The sequence below is a fragment of the Cebidichthys violaceus genome, unplaced genomic scaffold (genome assembly GCF_023349555.1).
Source record: "Cebidichthys violaceus isolate CVI_PGR_0920_01 unplaced genomic scaffold, fCebVio1.0.p SCAF_1, whole genome shotgun sequence".
Classification (NCBI taxonomy): Eukaryota; Metazoa; Chordata; class Actinopteri; order Perciformes; family Stichaeidae; genus Cebidichthys; species Cebidichthys violaceus.
Genome location: NW_027176262.1, coordinates 3,908,154 through 3,932,479, shown reverse-complemented (window position 1 = coordinate 3,932,479; position 24,326 = coordinate 3,908,154). Strand labels below are relative to the sequence as shown.

Sequence of the window (24,326 nt, the reverse complement as noted above, 5' to 3'; positions counted from 1 at the left end):
GGAGAACAGCTGGGGGATTTATCCCAGTCCAACCAGAGAGAGCTTTTCCACCCAAATGAAGAGAGAGAGATAAATAATAGAGAGTTTTATCCAGTGGTGGCTTCATCATTCTGACTATATGGTTTAAGTCAACTTCTGCATGATCGAATCTTGGAATGACAATCTTGTGAGATTAAATGATTTTACTTGAAGGAAACGTCTCCCCACAACCACTCTAACATTAAACTTTAGAGTTTGGGTTCATTATTTTAACTCAAAGAAATAATATGCCTATGATATTTCCACTGACTTCAATGAACTTTGATGTATTTTTTGACTCTCCTACTCAGTTTCATTTGGCAAGGGTTAGTGACTTCCTGTCTCCATTGTAACCAAGTATATGCATTGAGATTATTTGGGTGTCCCACGCAGACCAGAACGTGTTCTCACAATGCAAGCATATATCTAGCAATCTTTTATCTATAGCTGAATACAAGCTATTTATTTGGATGTCTGATAAAAGACCTCTATATATTAGACTTAGCCTCATCAACTGAATCGTGGGGTGACTTAGTTGTTTGATTCCTGAGTTGATATCTGACTTGATGTGTGTGACTTCTTGCTGCTTAGCAGGGATCATTTCAGATGACCTCTACCACAAAAATTAGTATCTATAAATAGTGACTGGATGAACCGGTTTCTTATACAGTCACACCCAGGGTTTGTCTGCTTCAACCTACCTGTTTAAGCCTTGAACGTTAACAAAACAATATATGACTGACAGGTGTTCCTTCCCTCTGCTATAGTGTCAGTCATTGGTATGTCAGGATTGAAGTCCCTCCTTTTATTGTCCTTCACATTTTTACCGAAACCGTCCCTCCTGCTCTTGCTCTCATTTATATTGACTCCTCTCTCCTGCAACGAAGTCTTTTTGGAGGAGTGCTTGTTATAGTGTCGCAGTGTAATAATATAAGCAGAAAGACAGGTAAATACATAACTTTCTTGACATTTTTGGTTTGTTTGTGATGACTTTAGGATAATAATTTACAGGACATTTCTTTTGTTTCTGAGGCTAAAGTTTTAGATTGATGTTTTAATGTTCTAACTTTATTGTTTCATGATGTCTAACATAAAAGAAATGTAGTTTTATATTTTTTGTTTTCATCCGTCAGGTCTCTCCTTTTTTCCCCACAGGACAGTGGACTGAATTGTTAAACTTTACGCATTTTACATCTGACAGCTTTTTTTTCTACATCCGACTTCTTTCTCATCTGATCTTCAGAGCATTGATCCTTCTCACCATGTCCAACCAACCCATTGCAAATCCCCATGAAGGGGCCTATATGTCCCTGATGAGAGGCTTTAGGGAGCTGGACCTCCGTGGCCCCTGTATTCCCAGTGACCTGCTGCTGACTGGAGACCACGCTTTTCCTTTAGCAATGAACAGCAATGGCCAGGTCCTGATGGCAGCCTCTCTGTATGGCCGTGGGAGGATTGTGGTCCTGGGTCATGAGAGCTACCTGACCACCTTTCCTGCTCTGGTAGAGAACGCTCTGACCTGGCTGAGAGGAGATGGATCCGACAACGTGTCTGTGGGGGTCCACAAACACGTCAAGGGAGTCTCTGATAACCTCAGCAAATCCAGCTTCCAAGTCACAGTTGTTGGGGCCTTTAGTGAGAACCGGGAGGTTGGTGTGTACGTGACGGATGCCTACAGCGTCGGTGCAGAAGCGAAGGACCTGGTGGCTTTTCTGAAAGCTGGAGGAGGAGTGCTGATAGCAGGGCAGGCGTGGAACTGGGCTGAAACACACCCTAAGGAGAACACACTGCTTCAGTTTGAAGGGAATAAGGTTTCTGGTGTGGCTGGGATCTACTTCTCTGACCATTATGGTGTGGCAGAGTGCCTGCCTGTCTACCCACAGATCCCCTCCTCCTGGATGGCCGTAGTGTGAGTGTATAATGTACTTTTCATTTATTGTAACTTTTAATCCGAAAACCTCTCCACATATTTGGTCCTCCAGTTTACGATCATAATATCAAAATTGAAAATTAGTATACTAATAATAAATATAATGCATCACATATAGTTGTTCCTACTGTTATTTATTTGACTTTCATAGAAACACAAAATCAACCCATGAAAATGTTTTGATTATGAATGAAAAAAGATGAAAATTGATACACGTAATTATAGAGACTCATCCACATAGTTGGCGTCTATCTTTCTCTTTCCTCTTTCAAATACAGGCTCGGAAAGGATTTTGAGGATGACTTGCAGTTTTTACTCAAGGGGGTTTCAGACTTTGACCTCCAAGGTGGAAGTATAGCTTCTGAGGTTCTGGTCCACGGCCCGCTAGCCTTTCCCATCGGGACCACGCCCTCTGGACAAGCATTCCTGGCAGGAAGCTACTATGGGCAGGGACGAGTCATTGTGGTCTCACATGAAGGGCTTATTGGACGAGAGGTAGAGTTTACATCAGACTCACTCAATGTAGAATGTTTGCCTTCAAGTTAAATAATAAAAATATGTTAATGTAGGTTATAATACAAGGTAGATACTATGACAGTAATTATGACTCTGCCTATTTATATGATTTCATATTAACCTGCTGTTGGATGTTTCTAGTGTGCTACATCATGAGATGTGTGCTGATCTGCCTTTCTTGTAATAACTTCCTTTATTGCAGACACTGGCTCCATTTTGGATAAATGCTCTTCATTGGCTGGATGAAGGACGACAGGGGGTCGTTGGTGTCCAGCCAAATATCTCCCCCAATGTTCTCAGCAAGTCAGGGTTGAAGTGTGAGAAGACAAACTTCAGAAAAGACCTGAGCGTATTTGTGTGTACAGTGTATAGCGGTGATCATATTGAGGAAATCCGACACTTTGTGGCAGAGGGAGGCGGCCTGCTGATCGGTGGACACGCCTGGTACTGGGCACAGTCAAACCCTGGGAAAAGCGAATTAACAGATTTCTCAGGTATGACTTTGCACCACCATTATATTATACACTGCCCAGTTCATCCCATGCTGATAGAACATAATGTATTCAATGCAAAATGCTCATGTGGAGGATTTGCCAGGCCCTTCATGGATGGACATACAAATCAAGCACAGAGAAACCAGGTACAGGGACTAAAGTTAGATATAGACCAGGGAGAGACTATGGGTTGTGTTATGCTCAAAAATAATTAGTTTACGTCATGTTGTCTGACCACATCTAAAGACTAAGAAAATGTTTATGCTGGATCCATAGTCTTGGCCAGTCTTCATAGAGAGGGGAGAGATCCGATACTTTTTCACTATGGGGATAGTCGTGCACATTTTCAGACAGTTTCACCATGAAGGCAATTCATAGTATTGCATCTGGTTGTATGCATAAAAAGTGCCACTAATAGTAGTTAAAAAAAGAGAGCACTTGAGAGAGAATTTGAAACTCAGCTTAGCTTCTCACCTCTGTAGTGCTGGATTGTTGGTTTCGGAAAGTTACAGAACTTGTAGGCACAGTCCCCCAGAGTATACTGGTGCCATTTAGAGGCAACCAGCCGAATGACCACTGGAGTTCGTCATTGCAAAAGAAAGATGCCAAATGCAGGAGAGCAGGTGCTGCCTGGATAATTTGAATGGTTTAATGGAAGAAGAGTACATTTACAGAAAGGCCAAAGTGCTGGGCAGCAGGAGGGTTGAAGCACTGGGCAATCAAAAATAAACTGTTGAGTGCTTTGGGATTTGGGTGGCCCAGGCCCAGATAATATGAATCTTAAAGCCAAAAGCCCACAGCAGCAGACCAACCACAAGAAGCCAGTGTAACCTGCTGCTTCAAATGACTGCCAAAGTTTGTGGGGATTGTCTCACCGATACCTTAAACAACATGCCTCCAAGGTGATGATAGAGCACTGGGCGACTGTAAAGAAGAGTGGTCTGCAAAATACCCAGGGACCTAGTGATTAATGGAAGATGGCAAGCTAATGTCCCACAAAATGACATTCACCAGGAGTAGGACAAGCTCTTTGGCTGATTAGTAAAAGGTATGGCTGTCTCAGTGACAGAACAAACACAAGAAGCCTATTTTGGGAGGCAAGACATTCTGCAAAGAGGGAATGTACAGAAAATATTGGCTGGTAGTGGTTTGTGCTAAAGTCCTGTACGTATACAGTAGCCACACAAAGCAGGGTAATTAATCATATGAATTACAGCTGGTGATGAAGTCTGGCAGGCGCTAAGGACATCATGAGTCTAAAATGACTAGACTTAAAAATACCAGAGGCAGAAGAGATGTTTTGATGTCCACAAAGAGAACATATTTTTCATTAATAGGCCACTTTGCTTTTTATATGTAACAGGCCTGCATACACTTAAATCTAAACATTCTGCTAACCCATCCACTCCCACCCTGAACTTAATAGTTTCATCAATGAGTTCATCAAATCGTGTTTGCTGGAATGTCTTTCAGGGAACAAGATCCTGAACGCAATGGGCTTGAGCGTGTTGGGGAAAACCGTCAGTGGAGGTTTACACAAGGCCCCCGTGCCAAGCAAGGCCATCAAAGACTCCTACCACTTCCGCCACCTCCTGCACCGCTTCGCCGATCATGTATCTCACGGTGTGGAGCTTGACAAGAATGAGCAGGAGCACCTCAAAAGGCTGGGCACAGACTGCGTCACCTACTTGCACATGAAGGCTCATGACTGCCCCTCTTATAAACAGGTGGTGTCCACCCTCACTGACATTGTGATGAAGGCGGGCATGCCTCAGGTGAGTTGGCACAAATTCCAGTAGAGCAGTACAAAGCTGACATCCATCCAGATGTATTACAACAACATCTTTGGTAATTTTCTTTCCAGGTGTGTGACAGCTGTCCTGTGAAGAGTGCCAAAGACCACCTACTCCTCAGTCTGGGGACAGAGGTGTATAAGGTTTGCCCCGATCCTGATGCCCTGCTGCCCTACCTCATCAAGCATAACCCCTTAATGCCAGTCGTCTACAACCACAGAATCAAGATTAATGTCAACACAGAAGGTGAGACCTTGTTGTTGTGGACAAATATTATAATAATATGTTACAACAACAAGTTACAACTTACATGCAGAATGAGCACACTTGCGATACTTAGGTTACAGGAATCATTGGGATACTACCTAACAGTGAGTGTTGACCACACACTGCACCACAAGTCCTGTTGAATATAAGTGTGTGTGTGTTTGTGTGTGTGTGTGTGTGTCCGCAGGATTTGAGTTGCTCAGTACAGGGCTCTACCTCTCACCTGGTATGAAGACTTTCATTGCCATGCCAGCAGAGATTGTCAACAAAGGATGGAAGGTGCTGTACACAAATTAAGTTTTGTTGATAGTTAATGTTGTGCCCCCAATGGAGGTCCAGTCCACGCCTTGCATGCCCCTGTCCCTGTCCAGTGTGCGAAATACGCAGTGGAAATCTTGGGGTCCCATCTCTCTTGGGAACACATGCACACACTTGTTTTTAAAAAACATTTTAGTGACAAATAATTGTCTTATGATTTTAGAGAACCCCTGTAATTTTGCTATTGAGACTTGCAGGGAGTCTGAAGTGTCAATCAAGGGGCCTTGGGGGTCCGAGCCCACCCCCCCCGCCTATATTTCGCACACTGCCCCTGTCTCCAGCGACATTTCCCCACCCCAGTTCAACATACATTAATGCCCTCAGCCACTAATGGTCCAGCTCATCCCTCCCCCAACATCTAACAAAACCAAACCCCCATGGCTGCTGCGAAATTAAGTGAAGGAAACCACTTTTTGTCTTTAAATGCACTGCAGTCATTACCATTACCATTTCCATCTTTCCAGCATTTCATCCATTTATTTAGATTATCAACTACAGGTAACAATCAGTAACACACATTCTTCCTCAGATCCAGATTGGTTGTCAAACAGACCGCCTGAACACCGGAGAATTGAAGAGAGCGCCGTGTGTTCACGAGCAATTCAATATAACCTCAGAGATGATGCAGGTGTGGAACCTGTGGGGGGGACTAATCTACCTGGTGGTTCCACACAAAACAAAGGTGGAGGGGGTAGAAGCCATAGTGCAGATGGCTGTACCTGCGCCTTACTATAAATCCGGTGAGTCTGTGGTGGGTAACACACTGGTATTGGTCTGCTGATGTGTAAATCCTCATGGGGTAAATGGCAAATGTGTCGGTATATTGTTTATTAACTAACAAGGAGCACTCTAATAACGATATGGGTTTCAAATGGTTTATTGCATGATGGAATGAGAGCGTTAGATTTAGGAAGCGGGAAAGGGGTTGAGAGAGGAAGGGATGGGGTCGTGGGATGAGGGGATTAAGGGACGGGGGTCATGGGATGAAGGGATGTAGGTAAGAGATGAGGGTCGAGGGATGTAAGGGAAGGGGGTCGAGGGACGACCGGTAAGGGATGAAAGAGTGTAGGGAAGAAGAAACAAGGAGGGTAGAGGAGGTCGTGGAAAGAAGGTTGGAGGGGAGCGATGAGGTGCCGCTGACGTCCAGTGGCTGGTGGGAACGGGGGGAGTGGAGACTCTTGAGTCAGGGCCGTCTCTTCAGAGGCTCTGGTGGTGCAGAGTCCCCAAGAGAGAGCTTCATTAACACAGGTGCCGCTTTCTGATGTCATTCAGGTTGGAGCGGATGTAGGAGAGGTACGCGGGGGAAGACCAACAGTATCAGTTTCTTAATGATGTGGTCGGGGATTCCTTGACTTGAAGCGGTGGAGGCGGCTCTGATGCAGAAGGAATGGCCTGAGTAAAACTTGGGGAGTATTCCGGATCTGGATAAGATATGATGGAAGTGATGGTGAAACCAGGACTGCGTGGCCCTGTTTGCCCATCTCTGTGACGAACAGGGGGTCTTGCAGAGAAGTTCGGCTGGCTGATGTAGTCGCGGATGAATTCATATGGACTTAGGTATGAGTCTAGTTGGAAGAGGTAGATGGGCTGAGGTGGACCGCATTGGTTGGTCTTGCTGCATTTGAGGTGATAGACGATGATAGACGGTGTCGGAAGAATGGATAGAGATGTCAGACATGGTAGCATGTCGTGGCGGATGGTGGTCAGAGTTTGAGACTGAACTCTGAGCAGCGCAGGAAGAAAGCCAGCAAGAACATGGACTCTGATACTTTGTCTTTGAAGGGAGACAGGTAGTCTGAGCGGAGTGTATAGATGCAGCGGGTGAGGAGGTCCGAAGTGAGGGGCAGATGTTGAGGCGTAGGGTGTGGTTCAGCTTTTTGGAGACCTTTGAGTAGAATAGCAATGTGTGAGTGGGTCCAGGCTGGACACGGAGCCCTGAAGGACAGTTTCATGAGGAAGTTAATTCCGGTTATGTAGTATGTGTATGGTGTAAAACTTGATCTTAAGGAGGGAATGAGCAAATGTAATGACATTTGTGAGGTTAAGGTTACAACTCCATCAAGGATTCCTGCTGTCTGAGCAGCTGAGGTAGCCGGTATCATGTTGGAAGGAGCAAAGTTGGCGGAGTTAGTTGGGGCAGGAAAGGCAGGAGCGAGGGAAGAGGAAAGGATGGTGGGATAAAGGGATGCATGTGTGTGGGATGGTAGTGAAGACTGGGTAAAAGAGACTGCAGGGTGAGATGTCCCTGGGGAAGAGAGAGTTTGGAAGGGGTGCAATACGACCTGGCCCTCTGGAAGGGCTGATGTGGATGGCTGGGCTTCTCTGGCTGTGGTATGCGTCGTGACATCTTCGGCTGACACAGCTGATGCGACACTGGGAATCTGGCAGTGCTCTGGAGGCTCATCGAGCAAGAGCGGTGTTGTGCTGAGAGTCTGTGAACAGTTTGTAGAGTTGTGCTTTTCTGTTGGACTGAAGGAAGGGATATTGTGCTGGGTGAGTGCGTTCTTCAGTTGGGAGACTGTCCACTCGGAAATGTGGGATGTATAGGGACTGTTGGAAGGCGAGGGACTGACGACTTTGGAGATGTCCGAGGATAGATGTCGGGAGCCGCGAGGAACGTGGATGGCTGTTCGCAGCCGAGGTTGCTGGCGTCAAAGGATGGTGGGAGGAGGTGGGATATCCGGGACTTCAGATGTTAGCTAATCTTCTTAGAAAGGGTTGTTGTCGGAAGGAGTGAGAAAGAGATCCAGGTCAATGTTGCAAGTTAAGCGGTTGAGTTTTTTTGTTTTTGCTCAGGAATCACACGTTATGTGAAAACTGAGTCAAAGAGGAAGTGAACAGGTTCGTTGTGTTTAAATACATTGTACGAAGGAAATGAGCTGTGTTCGGGGTGTGGTCTTTGTTCCAGAACTAAGTTTCTAAAACTCAATTTTATGCTGGGACAATTCAAGTGAATTAACTTCAGTTTACCAGTTGTCCATTAACATGAATGAAAGCATACCACAAACCAAAAACGTACAAAATAATTGTGTGTAATAATTAATTTATCGGTTTTCAAATACATCCATCCCCTTCTTCTTTTCAGGCGTGACAACAGCTGCTGAATGGACGTTGCTGCGCACATCTCCCTCACCTTGGGCAGAGTTAGAGTTTGAAAACATCATCCTCACTGTGCCATCAGACGCCATTCGGAGCCTGGATCACCCTGATAAGTTGGCGGCCAATTGGGATGAGATTATGAGGGCCATCGCTGACCTGGCTGCCAAACCACACAAATTTCCTCGCAAAGAACGATTTGTAGCGGATGTGCAGATATCCCATGGTTAGTTCACTGTATGCCTTATTTTGTTTTTGCTTTGTCCCGGAAAGATGAAGCCTGTCCCAAATCACGCTGGGTGAGAGGCAGGTTACTTCATGGACAGATCCACAGTCCATCACAGAACTAAGAGAAAGAGACAGACAACCACTCATATTCACACTTAAGGGAACCTGCGTGTCCATGTTAAATTACAACATAGTCAATAAAATTACAGAAATTAAACATATAATGGGAATAGTAATACACAGTACTTCAATATTTAGGTAGTAATGTGTATTACCATAGATATGGAGCCCTAAAGATGTTTGTTTTTCTGTTTTTTCTCTGTCCAGGTTGGATGCATGCTGGTTATCCCATCATGGCACAGAAGGCCTCAGCATCTGAGCTGGTCAGCTATGACAAGTTTAGGACTAATGGCCTGTGGGGGCCCATCCATGAACTGGGACACAACCAACAAAGAGGCTGCTGGGAGTTCCCATCACACACCACAGAGTGCACATGCAACCTGTGGTCAGTGTATGTGCACGAAGAGGTGCTGGGGATGAACAGGGCAAAGGTGGAGTAAATTAATTGTATTTGTTTGATAAAACAACTGAGACCAATAGCTAGAAGAGCCTGGTCTTAATATGTATTGTGACATGTTTTTATACCAATAAATGTCACAAAAGACGACTCCTTTGTTGAGAAAAGCGTTTTGCTTTTCATTTGGATTACATTGTTTAACAATCATATCATTTCATCTTGTTCAATGCAGGCTCATCCATGTATGAGTTTATCAAATCGAAAAAACCGAATAAAGGACTTTGTGAAGGGGGGCAGGAAACTCAGCAGCTGGGACATGTGGGTGGCCCTGGAGACATACATGCAGGTGAGAGAGAAATACCTTTTATTCAACTCTGTAAAGAACATATGTCACACAGGAGTCAGTACACACAATTGCACCCCTTCAAAGCCACAAGCTGCAATTCTGGATTCCAACCTTTTATTTGTCAAATCTTAATTTAATTTCTAAGAAGGTACTCTGGAGCTTCTCTGCCTTAACGTAGAAATGATATCAAATTTAGTGTTGATACAGTCAAAAACCAAAAAGTAGAGCAAGAATCCACCATGACAGACTTTTATGGTCAAAGAAGCCTTTTGTAGAGCAAATTGATTTGGGAAGAATTTCACGCCTCTAGCTTGTTTCAGCCTTCGGGTTGCAACCCTAATAAAACGGACAGTCTCGAGGCCAAACAAATGGACCCAGTGTTAAATGAAAAGATGAAGAGACAACAACGCTGTTTTTCCAGGTTTTCCTTTACCTCTGTCTCCTTCCCTGCAGCTCCAGGAGCACTTTGGCTGGGATGCCTTGAAGAAGGTGTTTGCTGCCTACCACAAGATGTCCAACTTTCCCGGTGACAACGACGGAAAGATGAACCTGTATGCTGTGACTTTCTCCCAGACTGTGGGGATGAATCTGTCTGCATTCTTTAAGGCCTGGGGCTGGCCCATAAAAACAGCCACTGAGGAGAAGCTCTCCAATCTGCCTCCCTGGAAGGACCACGCCATGGTCAACTATGACTAAACTTCTGCTGATTAAAAGGGCAGATCGATGGGTTCAATGAGGACCAAATTCTTGACATTGAGTATTTAGTGGGTATTTTGATTCACTTTCTTTTTGTTCTTATTTTGTTGTTGTATTTTACCATATGTATTGCAATGTTTCAAAAAAGAAAGTTTCATAGTTTACCATTGAGCGTTTAAATTCAGTATCTCCATTTGAAAATCAGTTTTCACTCTATCAATGAATATGATGCTCTTAAAGGGGCGAATGTTCAGTTCTCTGAAGATTCGGAAGACAAACAACCCAGAGGTCATTATCAGACACTATTTATCAGGATGGTAGGATTTGTCATGAAGAATAGTGCGTACCTGTGCACTTGTTTTATTTGGTAATGCAGAATTAATCCCAAGGCAGTTAGTGCCACATTGCACAAGCTGTTTGCATGCAGCTACATGTTAGTAAGATAGTTAATATAACAGCGTCAGTATAACACATTCATAGGTAAGGAAAGCATCTTCCAGCTGGGAGCTGAATCTTTGGGACTTTCTTTCACGTTCATATAAACTCTTGTAGGTGACTTTTTACAGATGTGTGGAGGATTCATGTGTGGACCAGAAGGTAATTGATTCAGGCTGTGTTCATGAGATGAATAATAGGTTCACTATGTTTGTGTTAATGTTAACTTCATTGTCACTGGAAAATTATAAAGCAAGGAATCTGGCTTTCCGTCTCCGTGTGTGTCCTTCCCATATCTCGAGAAGCCCATCTGATCCCCACACTTGGTGGATGACCCCATTGAGCGCTTTGTCGAATTTGTTGCAATGTGGACACGTGTCAAGTTATATATTTATGAGCTTTGAGTAAACAAGCACAAGCTCGTAGACGGCACTTCTGCGGCTGGATGGTGGACGCAGCCTGCTAACGCTACATGAATGCTGGATGAAGTTACAAGCAAACTCTTCTTCACCTCCCTTGAGTCAGCGAGCGGATATCCTACAGGAACGGCGCCCTTCACGTTGCAACTGAAATTATGTACATTTTGCCATATTTACTTATAACTTCAACTACACCTCCACTCATTAAATCCATGCTCCACTTTATACCCACGGTGGTTAGCAAGCAACTAATACGCCTGTTTGGAAATTATCCCCGCTAAGTGCATTTCACCGATGTTCATGACTGCAAGTAACCCCGACCTGGGTGTGGTTTTTAGGCAAACTGTGTTGCTTTATGCCCCTTTCTCTAACTGGGATTTTTGGGGCCTCCAACAGTTATGTTGGCCCCTGGTCATTTTTCCTGTGAACCAGAGTGCATCTCACTGGTGTTTCTGAATGTGAGTAGCAACGACTTTGGTGTGTGATGCAACTATTCATGGCAGATGTATTTGGCCCGGTCTGCACTAGTAGTCTACAAATATACATTCCCTCCACCCTTTCAGTGCCCTGCAGTTGTTGTCAAACAGCTCCCCTAATGGTATATTTTAGAAATGCTGAAGGATAGAAAGAGGTTTTCCACCCAGTTTCTCACTGTGACGAGAGATTATAAAACAAAAAGGTGTCTGTGAAATTTTCCACACGACAATTTTGTGATTGAAAGCCTCAAGTCTATAGTTTTATAAGACATACATATTTTGATATTTATATTGCTTTGATATCAGGGGCACTATTTGCACACATTTAAACTAAATCCAAGCAATAGGTGAACATTTACATGAGATCAAGTAATAATGATAATGCTTGTAATAACAAGCTTGTGATCATGAAAACATGAAAAATGATTATAAGCAATTCCCTTTTGTTTTTGTGAAAAGACTAGAAATAAAACAGACTTGCCAATTAGTAATAAAGTATGTGCAAATGTCCACTGGCATATTAGCCACTCTTCGTGATTTAAGACTGAGATAAGAGTCCAGATATTTCTCAGTCAGATACATTGCAACAGGAAATACATTTAGAATATTTACGTTGTCGTATTTGTAAAAGGTCTATAGGACTGTTTGTCTTGAAGGTTGATCTGAAGCCGTGCCCTTGTTTCATTTGGTAAAGCAGAATTAATCCCTGTGCTATTGTCGATAATTCATGCCACATCACGCAAATTATTTGCATGCAGCAACATGTTATCCCTGTACTGCACACCGTTGTCCTCAGGAAACAGATAACCTTCTTCATCACTCTCACCCACGTACATATTTGTTTTTCATTCCTACGCGTGATAATGTGTTATAGCACGTCTGTAATCATTCACATGAGGTGCAGGAGCAGGTTTGATGAATCAAGTTGGGGAGGGTCCTACTTTCAGATAGACAAGTGAGGTGTTCTGACTGGAAGGTAAGATACATTTAACTCTTTTGCATGTTTGAATAGAGATAACTTAACAATAAAAACATGTACATTTGTGTGAACCTGTAAAGAAGCATACTTGATAGGTGTTTTAGAAAAAACTAGAACAAATTCTCGTTGTTGCCCGCAGTTCCTTTTAAATCGTATTCTGCTCAAATGAAGGACTTGTAATGGGACATTACAGTACATTTGTGTGAACCTTTAAAGAAACATACTTGATAGGTGTTTGAGAATAAATAAATAAATGGTGTTGTTATCGTTGCCTGCTTCATCATGTCATCACTTTCTTATTGAGTGTCGCTGCTTTCATAATAAAAGAAGCATATCCTATAGGTGTTTGACAATAAATACATAGTTTTTTTTCCGCTGCCCACAGTCAGGCTTCGTTTAACCTGAGGTGAAATGATTTTGTAACTATGCACCATTTCCTTTAAAATCTCATCTGTAATTAGACAAATTGTCTCACAAACGTGATTTGAAGTTAGCTCATGCATGCGATTTTGAAGGCCTTTAGTTTTGAAATGCTACATCAGAATGTCCTGGTTCTCTCTGAGAAACACCTTGATGTGGTCTGCTATTAATCCGAGGTAAAATTATTTTGTAACTATTCACCATTTCCTCTAAAATCTAATCTGAAGTCACACAAATTGTCTCATGAATGTGATTTGAAGTTCGCTCATGCATGTGATTTTGAAGGGCTTTAATTTTGAAAAGCTACATCAGAATGTCCTGTTTCTCTCTGAGTGACACCTTGAAATGGTTTGCTATCAACCTGAGGTGAAATGATTTTGTAGCTATGCACCATTTCCTCTAAAATCATTCAGGAATGAGATTTTGAAGGGCTTTGCTGCACAATACAAATTGACTAAGTAAATACACCTAATTTAGTCAAACTTGTTTTATTTGATAATGCAGAATCAACTTCTGTGCAAATGACAACTATTCATGCAAGATCACACAAGTTATTTGCATGCAGCAACATGTTATCCCTGTACTGCACACCGCTGTCCTAAGGCAACAGATAACCTTCTTCATCACTCTCACCCACGTACATATTTGTTTTTAATTCCTACTCATGACATAATGCAGAATGAACCCCTGTGCTACTGTTGACAAGTCGTGCAACATCGCACAAGCTGATTGCAATGCTCTTTTTTTTCCCACAGGACAGTCTGACAATTCACCAACACAATTTACCTCTGACTCAACACTATTCTTCTGCTATCCTGCCATCCACCCTCTTCATCCAACCTTCAGCTCATCGATCCTTCCCACCATGTCCACCCGACCCACTCAGTCCTACAAGTCCCTGATGAGAGGCTTTAGGGAGCTGGACATCCGTGGCCCCTCTGTCCCCAGTGACCTGTTGCTGACTGGAGACCATGCTTTTCCTTTAGCAATGAACAGCAAAGGCCAGGTCCTGATGGCAGCCTCTCTGTATGGCTGTGGGAGAATTGTGGTCCTGGGTCATGAGGGCTACCTGACCACCTTTCCTGCTCTGGTAGAGAACGCTCTGACCTGGCTGAGAGGAGATGGATCTCACAACCTGTCTGTGGGCATCCACAAACACGTCAAGGGAGTTGCTGATAACCTCAGCAAATCCAGCTTCCAAGTCACAGTTGTTGGGGCCTTTCGTGAGAACCGGAAGGTTGGTGTGTACGTGACGGACGCCTACAGCGTTGGTGCAGATGTGAAGGACCTGGTGGCTTTTCTGAAAGGTGGAGGAGGAGTGCTGATAGGAGGGCAGGCGTGGAACTGGTCTCATACGCACCCTAAGGAGAACACGATTCTACATTTTCCAGGGAATAAAGTGTCCGCTGTGGCTGGGATCTACTTCACTAAGGATTATGGGAAGGTAGAGATCCTGCCTGTCCACCCACAGATCCCATCCTCCTGGATGGCTTTACGGTAAGTGTATACTCCTCTTCTATTTCAAATGTGGGACTTTTCTGTTAATCTAAAATCTACACCATTTGTGGCCCTCATCATTAATACCATATTATACAGCTAAATCACTGAGGCAATTTACTTTGTTCAATTGTCATTTAATACATTGCATTGTTTTGTCTAATGAGCGGGTTGTAATATTTCAACCCATAATCCATGGCAGGAGCATAATACGACACATTTCTTTGATTATACATAACTTTTGAAGGTTTACTTACTTAAAAACATTTTATAAGATTTTCTTTATTGAAAGTCTGCTTTATGCTGCAAATAAATCTAGATCATCTCACTGACATTTGTTTCTGTGATGAGGCTATTTTATTAAACATTTCTTTTCTCATATGTTGCTTCTTTACTCAATGTTGTATAACTTTAAACTATTTTAAATTGTTAAATATCTTGCAAAACATGTTGCAACCTTTGCCTTAAAAGGGGTTTATAAATAAAGTGTATTATTACTGACAGGGATGTGCGGACAGGGGAGGCAGGTGAGGCTCTGATCATGAAAAGTAAAAAACAAATAATGATAAAATAAAATAAATATGAATATTTCTCTACTGATCTATGCTATAAATGTAATTTCTGTATGATTCCAATCATTTCAAGCATTTTAATAATCAAAATTGCTGAATTAGCGCATGTCCTGTTCAAACAGAGAGGAGACATGTGAGGTGAGGCAGCGGCGAGCCGTTCCTCACCTCATATTATGAATCCTCACTAACTGGGTTGAGCGCGTGCCTTTTGCTGTCTCATTCCTGCACACACTGTAATATTTGTAGACACTTTTATTATATGTCCTTTCTTTCCATAGAATAGGTAATGTATTTCACGTCTGTGTAGAACATATTTCGTGTTGCTGATCTGACATTAAACCGCAGTGAAAAAGCACAGAGGGGCAAACAGTACCTCTGCCTCAATGAAGGGGGCGTGCGAGAGCCCACGGGTCGGGTTTATCTCGTCGCGCTACACAGAGCAGATCGAACCAGACAGGAAGTCAGACACCAAAAAGGAATAGAGCATCCGTTTTTTTTTCCAAATAAAACACTAGGTGCAGCCAGATCGCGGTGCACACGCTCCCGGTGGAATCAAATATGTACCTTACCTATGTGTGTGTAAAGAATGCGGATATGAAATATGAAAAACAACCAGTAGTCAATGAGCAAGCTGCCAATTGAATGGTGATTTAACCTACTCTATTGGGTTCATATATTTGTAAATCTGACTCTGAACGAACCTCACCACATGTCACTGATTACTGAAAAATGAACGTAAGAATACTGATATAGGGCATGAGGATGATGGACATTTTCTTCTCTGTGTCTCACTCTCTCCCTCCTCTCTTCCTCAATACAGTGTTGGTAAAGATTTTGTCGATGACCTAGAGTTCTTACTCCAGGGGGTTTCAGAGTTTGACCTCGGCGATCATTTTTTAGCTTCTGAGGCTCTGGTCCACGGCCCGCTAGCATTCCCCATTGGTACCACTGAGGATGGACAGGCATTCCTGGCAGGAACCTACTATGGGAAGGGACGAGTCATTGTGATCACACATGAAGGTCCTCTGAAAACAAAGGTGCTGTTTAAATGTCTTTATTTGAACAGAAATCGTTCTTTGTAAGTTAAATTGAGCATGTAATAAAAAGTATTTCTAACACTCTTCATTACAGAAACTGACTTCATTTTGGAACAATGCCATCCGTTGGCTGGACCAAGGCCGGAAGGGGGCGGTTGGTGTTAAGCCAAAACAACAACTTCTCAGCGAGTCAGGGTTAAAGTATGAGGAGACTGAGTTCAGGAAAGACCTGAGTGTATTCGTTTGTACAGCGTACAGCAATGATCATGTGGAGGAACTCCAAGACTTTGTGGCAGAAGGAGGAGGTCTGCTGATTGGTGGACAGTCGTGGCACTGGGCACACACTCACGTTGGGCAAAACCCAATGACAGATTTCTCAGGTATGATAATGCACCACTAAAGTTGTATTCTGTGGTTCCCATTTCAACACCTGATGATATGGGATTGCTGAGCATATTAATGTGATATTGTACTGGACTGACACTTGCACATGTGAATACAGCCCCACATAATGATTTCCACAGCGCTAAATACTATTACTTTCAGTGTCAAAGTACAGCAGAAATGACAGTGATGGGGTTCAAAATGGAGGATGGTGGATCTGCAGCAGAAGTACAAGAACTGTAATTTGTCACATCAACTGCAGCCAGTGAGAAAGTCAGTAGGAGAACAACGATGACACCGTGAGGGCAAGTTGGGAACGACAGAACAAGCAAGGGAGCACACACACACATAAACACACATATATGAGACCATATAAAAAAGCACAAAGACCAAAGAGTGGTCTAGACACTGAGACTTGACCCGAGACCGATGTCGGACTAGTCTCAAATTATGCTCAGTTAATTTGGGCTGGGAAGAATCTCGTTTTACTGAGTCTCGTTTTACTGATCAGATCTTGCATCTGTGTGTCCATATGTCCGGTATCTGAGTTGATCAGAACGGATCTGAAAAATTACTTTTAGGAATTTGATTCACAGATATTGAATTTGTTACAATTGTATCTGACAAATGGTTGTATTTTGTATGATGTATTTTGGCTACAGAATATTTTGGTTCAACTCTTGACGTTATATTGCAACTCTTTTGTTCATTAATAGCACATCATGCCGTCGCCAGTGTAGCTGTTCTCTCCCCCGTTTTTTTGGATTGGGTCTAATTATCTTCGGGTTTATTTGGATCAGGTCTGTATTTAAAAAAAAAAAAAGTATTCACGTATGTAGGTAGTTTTCCATGGGGGCTGTTAGATTGGAAACATTTTGGACCCATAAAGATGCTCTGGTCTTGGACACCTCAACTCTAACCCTAAGCCAAAGTGATTATTGTGGTTCCTTATCAACAGGCTACTACTTTATACCATACATTTAACACACCTTCATCAAAAATAGAAGAGTATAGACATAAGACCATATAGACATCACCTAGGCTATTGTGGAGTTTTTTTTAAATGTTGGGGGGTCAGTAGATCAGGTGATATTTGTTTTAACTGTGTTTCAGGAAACAAGATCCTGAACAAAATGGGCTTGAGCCTGTTGCCGAAAACCATCAGTCAAAGCTCCTACAAGGCCCCTGTGCCTATCCAGGCCAAGAAAGACACCGACCACTTCCTCTCTCTTCTGCGTCTCTTTGCTGGTCATGTTACCCAAGGTGAAAAACTTGGCAAGCATGAGGAGGAGCACCTTCAGAAACTGGGCGTGGATTGCACTAACTACTTGAGAATGAAGGCTCATGACAGCAGCTCCTACACACAGGTTCTGTCCGTCCTGACTGACATATTGAAGTCCAAAGGCATGCCACAGGTGGGTCATGAATGACATTTGAGTCTATGATTGAATATATGAAGTGTCATGAATTTAGTCCCTTTTTATGGTAAATCTGATATTTAGAGAGAGTCAAACTATTTATAATATATTTGTAATTATAAAACATTAGTGACAGTATATCGGCCACAACTACCACCTAAATGGTAGAAGACTGCATATTAAACGTTTTTTTCTGGTCATTTGATGAGTACAAAAAAACATGGTGATTGTTCTTAGTCGTTATGGTGACAAACACAGTAGTGAGGCTGTAAAGTGTTGTTGCAGCTCGCCGGGACGGATGGCTAGTAAGCGGGAAATTAGCCAGAGTAGCATGGTGGAATTAGGAAGCTAGCTAACTTTCCAGCTATCTGCTAGCTAGCAAGCTAGTTTGCTAATTCCTCGATACTTAAATGCTACACTGGTTACAGAAAATAAGCAAATGACAAGGTTGTCAGTCAACTGCTCGTTTTAGTCGTTACTGCAAAACCTCACCTCAGTGAGTCTACGACTTGCTGGGAGTATGTTTAGTTTAGACGGAAGTTAGCCGGCTACATACGCTACCTATCGCACCTTCATCAACTCTATAGAATCCCTGACACTGACATTATTTGGTGATGGTCTGAATTCACAGCCTCCACCTCCCACTACAATAAATCTGGGCATGCCAGTCTGTCTGACATTAGCATCCACACTCCTGTCTCTCTTATATTCAGCCTCAAACAAACACAGCCTCTCCTGCCTAATTTGAAAGCACTCAGATATGAATTTAGAGAGCCGTTGAGAGGCAATCAAAATGCTCCCAATTTTGGATATTTCACCTTTTAACTTACTGTACTTTTCACATTCAAATTAAACGTTTTTTTGCAATTTCACTACGAATGCCCTTTGTTGTCATCACTAAGCTTGGCCTATTCATTCATATTGTTGGCCTCACTGGAAACCTGTTGGCTATCAACCAATCATGTTGTGTCGCAGGAATCCGTTTTAAGATTATTCATGTTCACTTTATTTCAAGGTGAGTAAGAAGAACCCTGTGAAGACACCCAAAGACCATCTACTTCTCAGTTTGGGGAGAGCGGTATATAATGTGTCCCCAGATCCTGATGCCCTTCTGCCCTTCCTCATCGAGCCTTTGATGCCAACAGTGGGAAACCAAAGGATCATGATTAATGCTAACACAGCAGGTCAGAAGTCACTGTTGTGAACAAATGTGTTAAACATTAACATGCTGACCTATAATTTGTCTCTGTACAATTTAATATGATGCAGTAGTGTGTGTTTGTGGTATTACATTGCATTGACATGAAGACCGTTAAGTGTCTCTTGTGACTTACATGGACCTTTTGCTACTCTTTACGTGTGCCAGGAGAGAAGACGTGGATCAGTACAGGCCTGTACCTCTTTCCTGGTATGAAGACCGAGATGATCATACCAGCAAACCTTGTCAACAAGAACTGGACGGTACGTTACACACAATTTAATACTGAGCTTGTTGTGTTTTTATCAATGTTCTGTTAATTTATACATCTAAGTCAGGTCTATTCTGTCAATAAAGCCCCAAATCACAAATGTATCTTGTGCATTTCACCTCTATTAATATCCTTTTATGCCTCAATTTATTCATGCTATTCTTGTTTTTTATCCATTGACTTACATGCATCTCCTACAAAATCTAACTGTTCTTGCTGTTAACACATATTCCATGTCTCCCTCAGATCCAGATTGGTTGTCAAACAGACTACCTGGATGCCAAAGAATTGAAGAGAGCACCGTGTGTCCATGAGCATTTTCCTGTTACCTCAAAAAAGATGCAGGTGTGGAACCTGTGGGGGGGACTCATCTACCTGGTGGCTCCACCCAACACAAAGGTGGAGGGGTTAGAGGTCATAGTGCAGAAGGCTGTACCTGCTCCTTACTACAAGTCAGGTGAGTGTGTGTCACTGTCTGTTCATGCTCCACAAAGGACTGTGAGGAGAATATAATGCATATCATGCAGCAGGATGAACATTTGCTGCCTGGAAAGAAAGTTTCTGGTCTAGTTTACTTTATTTCTTTTTTCACTAACCTGTTAGAGGCCCAGAGGGCAAAATTATCTGTTGAGCACTTACTGACTGACTCAACTCAGTTTAGACTTTTTTTTAAGGGAATGTTTCAAATAAAATCATGTTTTATTGTTTGATTAAGTTCTGTAAGTTTGATTTAATTAATTGTTTATTCCAAAAAGCGACAATGTACATTAATCAACATTCAAACAAATGTAAATGTTAAACCTGAGTATGTATAGGTTTCATTTTTTTTCGGAACTACATTTTTTCTGGGTGACATTATACAACAAAATTAAAGTCAGGTTGAGGCAACAAAACCGTCACGGACGTGGTGCCAAGCGCCCGTCTCGTGGTTGAAAGTCCTGTGTTTGTTTGTTGGACCCATCAACATCCTCTTCTGGATGTGGTCTTACTCTACTGCACGTTATTTCCAATAACTTAATAAACAAAGCCCCACTACTTTACCTTCTTTTATGGGCTTTTGATAAATAATCACTATAATTCAAAGCTTCGTTTCAATTGCACTCCAACCTCGACCCTTTGTTTGTTTCAGGCGTGACGACAGCAGCTGATTGGTCGTTGCTGCGCAAATCTCCTTCACCGTGGGCAGAGCTGGAGTTTGACAACATCATCCTCACCATGCCCTCAGACGTTGTTCGAGACCTGGAGTGCGTTGATGAGGTGGCAGCAGTTTGGAATGACGTCATGAGGGGCGTCGCAGATCTGGCTGTCATACCGCGCAGATTTACCCGCAAAGAACGCATTGTAGCAGATGTGCAGATCTCTCATGGTAAGTGTGTTTTGCTGTCGCATACTCACATATTCAATCAAAGGATGTCTTGGCAGCATGTGCTGTTAAAAAAAGAATTGTGTTTGCTTTATTTAAATTCTTACTAGAAATGAATACAATTTAAAGAAAAAACTTCCCAGATCTACGGTGGTCGAGTAGTGTCGTAAGAAAGCAAGGGCCACAACGCAACACAAGTTAGCAACAACAGATGTTGACTACTGACTATTATTGCCGGCAGACTGTTATTCGGTTTGTTCGAGATGAGCCAGGCCTGCGCAAAATCATTGATTATTGCACAATACACACTGGTTAGATTTGTGTCGATCTTGATCCAGACTCTGATGTCATGCACACGTGGGCAACAATAACCTCACGAGATCATGGCGGCCACAGTTTTAAGAGCCAGGCGCCGCAGTCGTTTTTGATTGCTCTATATTGTATTAGATACCATTTGTGTTATATTGTGTTGCGTGATTTGGCCCCACATAAGCCCCACTTAAATGCATTGATAATGTACTGTAGATACAACTATTTTAATACTTTTGTACAGTATAATATAGTTCATACCATATATGTAACATATATTACTAGAACTTCTAATTCAAAATAATTTATAGATTACAAGTTTTTAAAAAAAGGAATATGTTAGGCTGTTGTTAATGATGAGCTAATGTAACTTGTGCTCACTTGAGCTCATCGGTTCACAAATGGCAACTCCTCTCCAGTGTTGCCAGATCAGATTGACAGTGTTCAGCCCAATCACGACCTAAAACCTGCCAGATTCAGACAAAAGCAGCCCATGTTTCATCGACCCGCCCGACGCTATTTTTACCAGCCCAAAAGTAATCAAAAGTAGCCAAATAGGGCGGAAACCAGCTCTGGACGACTCCGAGGACTCCGGAGACCATGTCCCGAAGACATCTCTGTTAATGCACATTGCTATTGAAATGTCAAACACATGTTTGTGTTACTAACGTGTCTCCGTCCAGGTTGGATGCACTCAGGGTATCCTATCATGATGAACTCATCTATAGCAGCTGAGCTGGTCAAACCAGGTGACGCCAGGACCAAAGGCCTGTGGGGACAAATTCATGAACTGGGACACAACCAACAGAGAGGCTGCTGGGAGTTCCCCCCACACACCACAGAGTGCACATGCAACCTGTGGTCATTGTATGTGAATGAAGAGGTGCTGGGGATCAACAGGGCAAAGGTGGAGTAAAACACTTTTATCTTGGATGACACATTTTATTTGTTTTTTCTGTGATCACATTTCATCTCAGTCCGGTTATTTCCCCTTGGTTAACATCATGATATCTTGATTCCTTCAATGCAGGCTCATCAATATCTGACCTTAAAAAATCGGAAGAATTCTGTTGACGAGTACGTTAAAGGGGGCAGGAAGCTCAGCGACTGGAAATTGTGGGTGGCCCTGGAGACATACAGCCAGGTGAAAGAGACTTACTGTGTTTTAAATTCTGTAGAGAAGCTATGCTTGGGTACTCATTTATCCAGCATCGAAACCCAGGAAATGTAAGTAAGGCTTTTAATCTATAGTCACGCCGCTGCCCCCATAAGGCTGTAGATGGAATAGAAAATGTACAATACTCCTCAACATTATCTGCACATCATCAAGCTCAGGTGACACCAGTTTTTGGTTTAATGTGTCAGCTTCAGCTGCACTTTGTTGGCCTGAGCAGTTGAATTTAGTTGCGTATGAAATATTGTTTACATTGTTTGCATGTTCATGTCAATATGCTTAAAGTACAGCTGATAGCACAATCATGTCATATGGGAACACTTTTCATGACAAATTTTAGATTTGCTAATTGCAAAGTTTAGAGTTGCAAATCTTCCTGAATGTGTTTTTTTTTGTTTTGTTATTAGACTTCTGTGCTAGTAATGGATTTTCCATAATGAACACCCTGTTATGGCATATGGTGGTTCAAGTGTAAACTGGTAGTAAGGCTGACCTTGGAACATCTCGCTAAGACCTCTTTCAAAGACGTCTTTAACTCCCATCTCCAGATGAATTCTTCTTCCTTACATCTCGGGTGGATAGAGTGCTGCACGTTCAAAAGCCATAATTATAATTTAGTTACTATTCATAAAAGTTATAACTCATCCTCTGGGGGTTCATGAATGTCTTTACCAAATTTAATTTCGCTATCCATCTGATAAATGTTGAGATATTTCACTCTGAACTACAGTGATGGATTGATGGACTGAGTGACATTACAGCCCCGTTGTCGTGCGACTGAAATAGCCTCTTAGGACTTCACTACAGTTCATTTGTTAACTTGCTCATAAACTTTCATTCTGTCACCTACCCACTGTCTTTTCCCTCAACATCTGTCTCCTTCCATGCAGCTCCAGGAACAGTTTGGCTGGGATGCGTTTAAGAAGGTGTTTGCTGCCTACCACAAGATGACCAACTTTCCAAAGGACAACGACGGAAAGATGAACCTGTATGCTGTGACTTTCTCCCAGACTGTGGGGAGAAACCTGTCTGCATTCTTTAAGGCCTGGGGCTGGCCCATAAAAAACGCCACTGAGGAGAAACTCTCCAAGCTGCCTCCATGGAAGGACCACCCCATGGTCAAATATGACTAAACTTCAGACTTTAGCTGATTAAAACTGCAGAGAGGGTGGTGGTTTATAATTGGGAATACGTGTACATAACTGGGCTTACTTTTATTATTGTAGTAGGGATTTGTGCAAAATAATAGTAACACTCTATATAACAAACTAAAAACATTCACATTACAGGTCTAGGTCTGTTCATAAAGGCTGTTAAAATGGTGATTCCCTTCAAATTTGCAGCTGAAACACTCACAGCAGAGTTGTTCCCTGTGGGTTCAACATGTGTCATTTGACACATTCTAAATATATTAATGTTGCTTAAAGCAGCTATAAATGTTTTTCAGAAATCATAATAACATCGGGAGAAGCATGAGTAAAAGGCATATTCTAATTTAAAAGTACAACTTTTTTCAGAGTCATAATTCTTTTAATAGTTTTACAGATATTTGGATGCTTCTTTTATGAATCAGTACGTTTTTTCATTGATCATTTGCTCTCAAGGTGTTTAAAGTTACTCTATATATAGTTAAACATCAATTCCAGTACTTGCTTCATGGGTTCTTGGGTGTTTTTTTTATCCATTAACCCTGAATGGTTGGTTCATCTTTTTGACAAGACAAGAAATTAATTTCTGTCATTCATTCAATCATACAATATATTCATGTAAATAACAGTTAGTGATTCAGGCTGTGTTCCTAAGACAGACACTTGCTATGTTTTTCCTTTGCTGTCAATAAAAAAAACAAAAAATAAACACGTGGATCCTCCAGGCGTTCTATTTCATCTTGGGGTTCTGAGGAACCACATTGGTGAGGGTGAAAGTGACATTGTGGGTAGGGACTGTAAGAGAGAGGAGTGGAGGATTACAGGAAGTTACGAAAGAAATTAAGTTACAGCTTGTGGTTCCAAAGAAATAAAGTTATGTGTTGTAAAAGTGGCTTGATAGCATGGAGAGGAAGAGAGAGAAAGACCAAGATTTGTCCAGTAGCTTCATCATTCTCATTCTACCAGGTTCACCCAAAATATTCTCTAAACTTGTTCAATTATAAACT

General features: G+C 42.3%; 2 protein-coding genes across 5 annotated transcripts; both read left to right on the top strand.

Moving 5' to 3' along the window:
• Positions 1-826: 826 nt before the first annotated feature.
• On the top strand, positions 827-10,919 carry LOC137872809 (TRPM8 channel-associated factor homolog). 3 transcript variants are annotated; one of them, XM_068711465.1, is made up of 12 exons: positions 827-964; positions 1,174-1,927; positions 2,227-2,443; positions 2,667-2,958; positions 4,432-4,733; positions 4,823-4,997; positions 5,206-5,297; positions 5,866-6,076; positions 8,422-8,658; positions 8,988-9,211; positions 9,410-9,523; positions 9,977-10,919. In XM_068711465.1, the coding sequence occupies exons 2-12, from the start codon at positions 1,281-1,283 to the stop codon at positions 10,217-10,219; spliced, it is 2,754 nt and encodes a 917-aa protein (XP_068567566.1). In that variant the 5' UTR covers positions 827-964; positions 1,174-1,280; the 3' UTR covers positions 10,220-10,919. The 3 variants fall into 3 exon arrangements, with proteins under 3 accessions (XP_068567566.1, XP_068567403.1, XP_068567486.1); XM_068711302.1 differs by having other exon boundaries at positions 874-964; positions 1,262-1,927; XM_068711385.1 differs by having other exon boundaries at positions 926-964; positions 1,152-1,927.
• Positions 10,920-12,449: 1,530 nt separating this feature from the next.
• Positions 12,450-24,028, top strand: LOC137869446 (TRPM8 channel-associated factor homolog). 2 transcript variants are annotated; one of them, XM_068706852.1, is made up of 12 exons: positions 12,450-12,525; positions 13,704-14,445; positions 15,838-16,054; positions 16,149-16,434; positions 17,552-17,853; positions 18,872-19,040; positions 19,223-19,317; positions 19,572-19,782; positions 20,455-20,691; positions 21,681-21,904; positions 22,028-22,141; positions 23,062-24,028. In XM_068706852.1, exons 2-12 carry the CDS (start codon positions 13,814-13,816, stop codon positions 23,302-23,304), a joined length of 2,730 nt encoding a protein of 909 aa, XP_068562953.1. In that variant the 5' UTR covers positions 12,450-12,525; positions 13,704-13,813; the 3' UTR covers positions 23,305-24,028. The 2 variants fall into 2 exon arrangements, with proteins under 2 accessions (XP_068562953.1, XP_068562960.1); XM_068706859.1 differs by having other exon boundaries at positions 12,469-12,525; positions 13,709-14,445.
• The last annotated feature ends 298 nt before the right edge of the window (positions 24,029-24,326 follow it).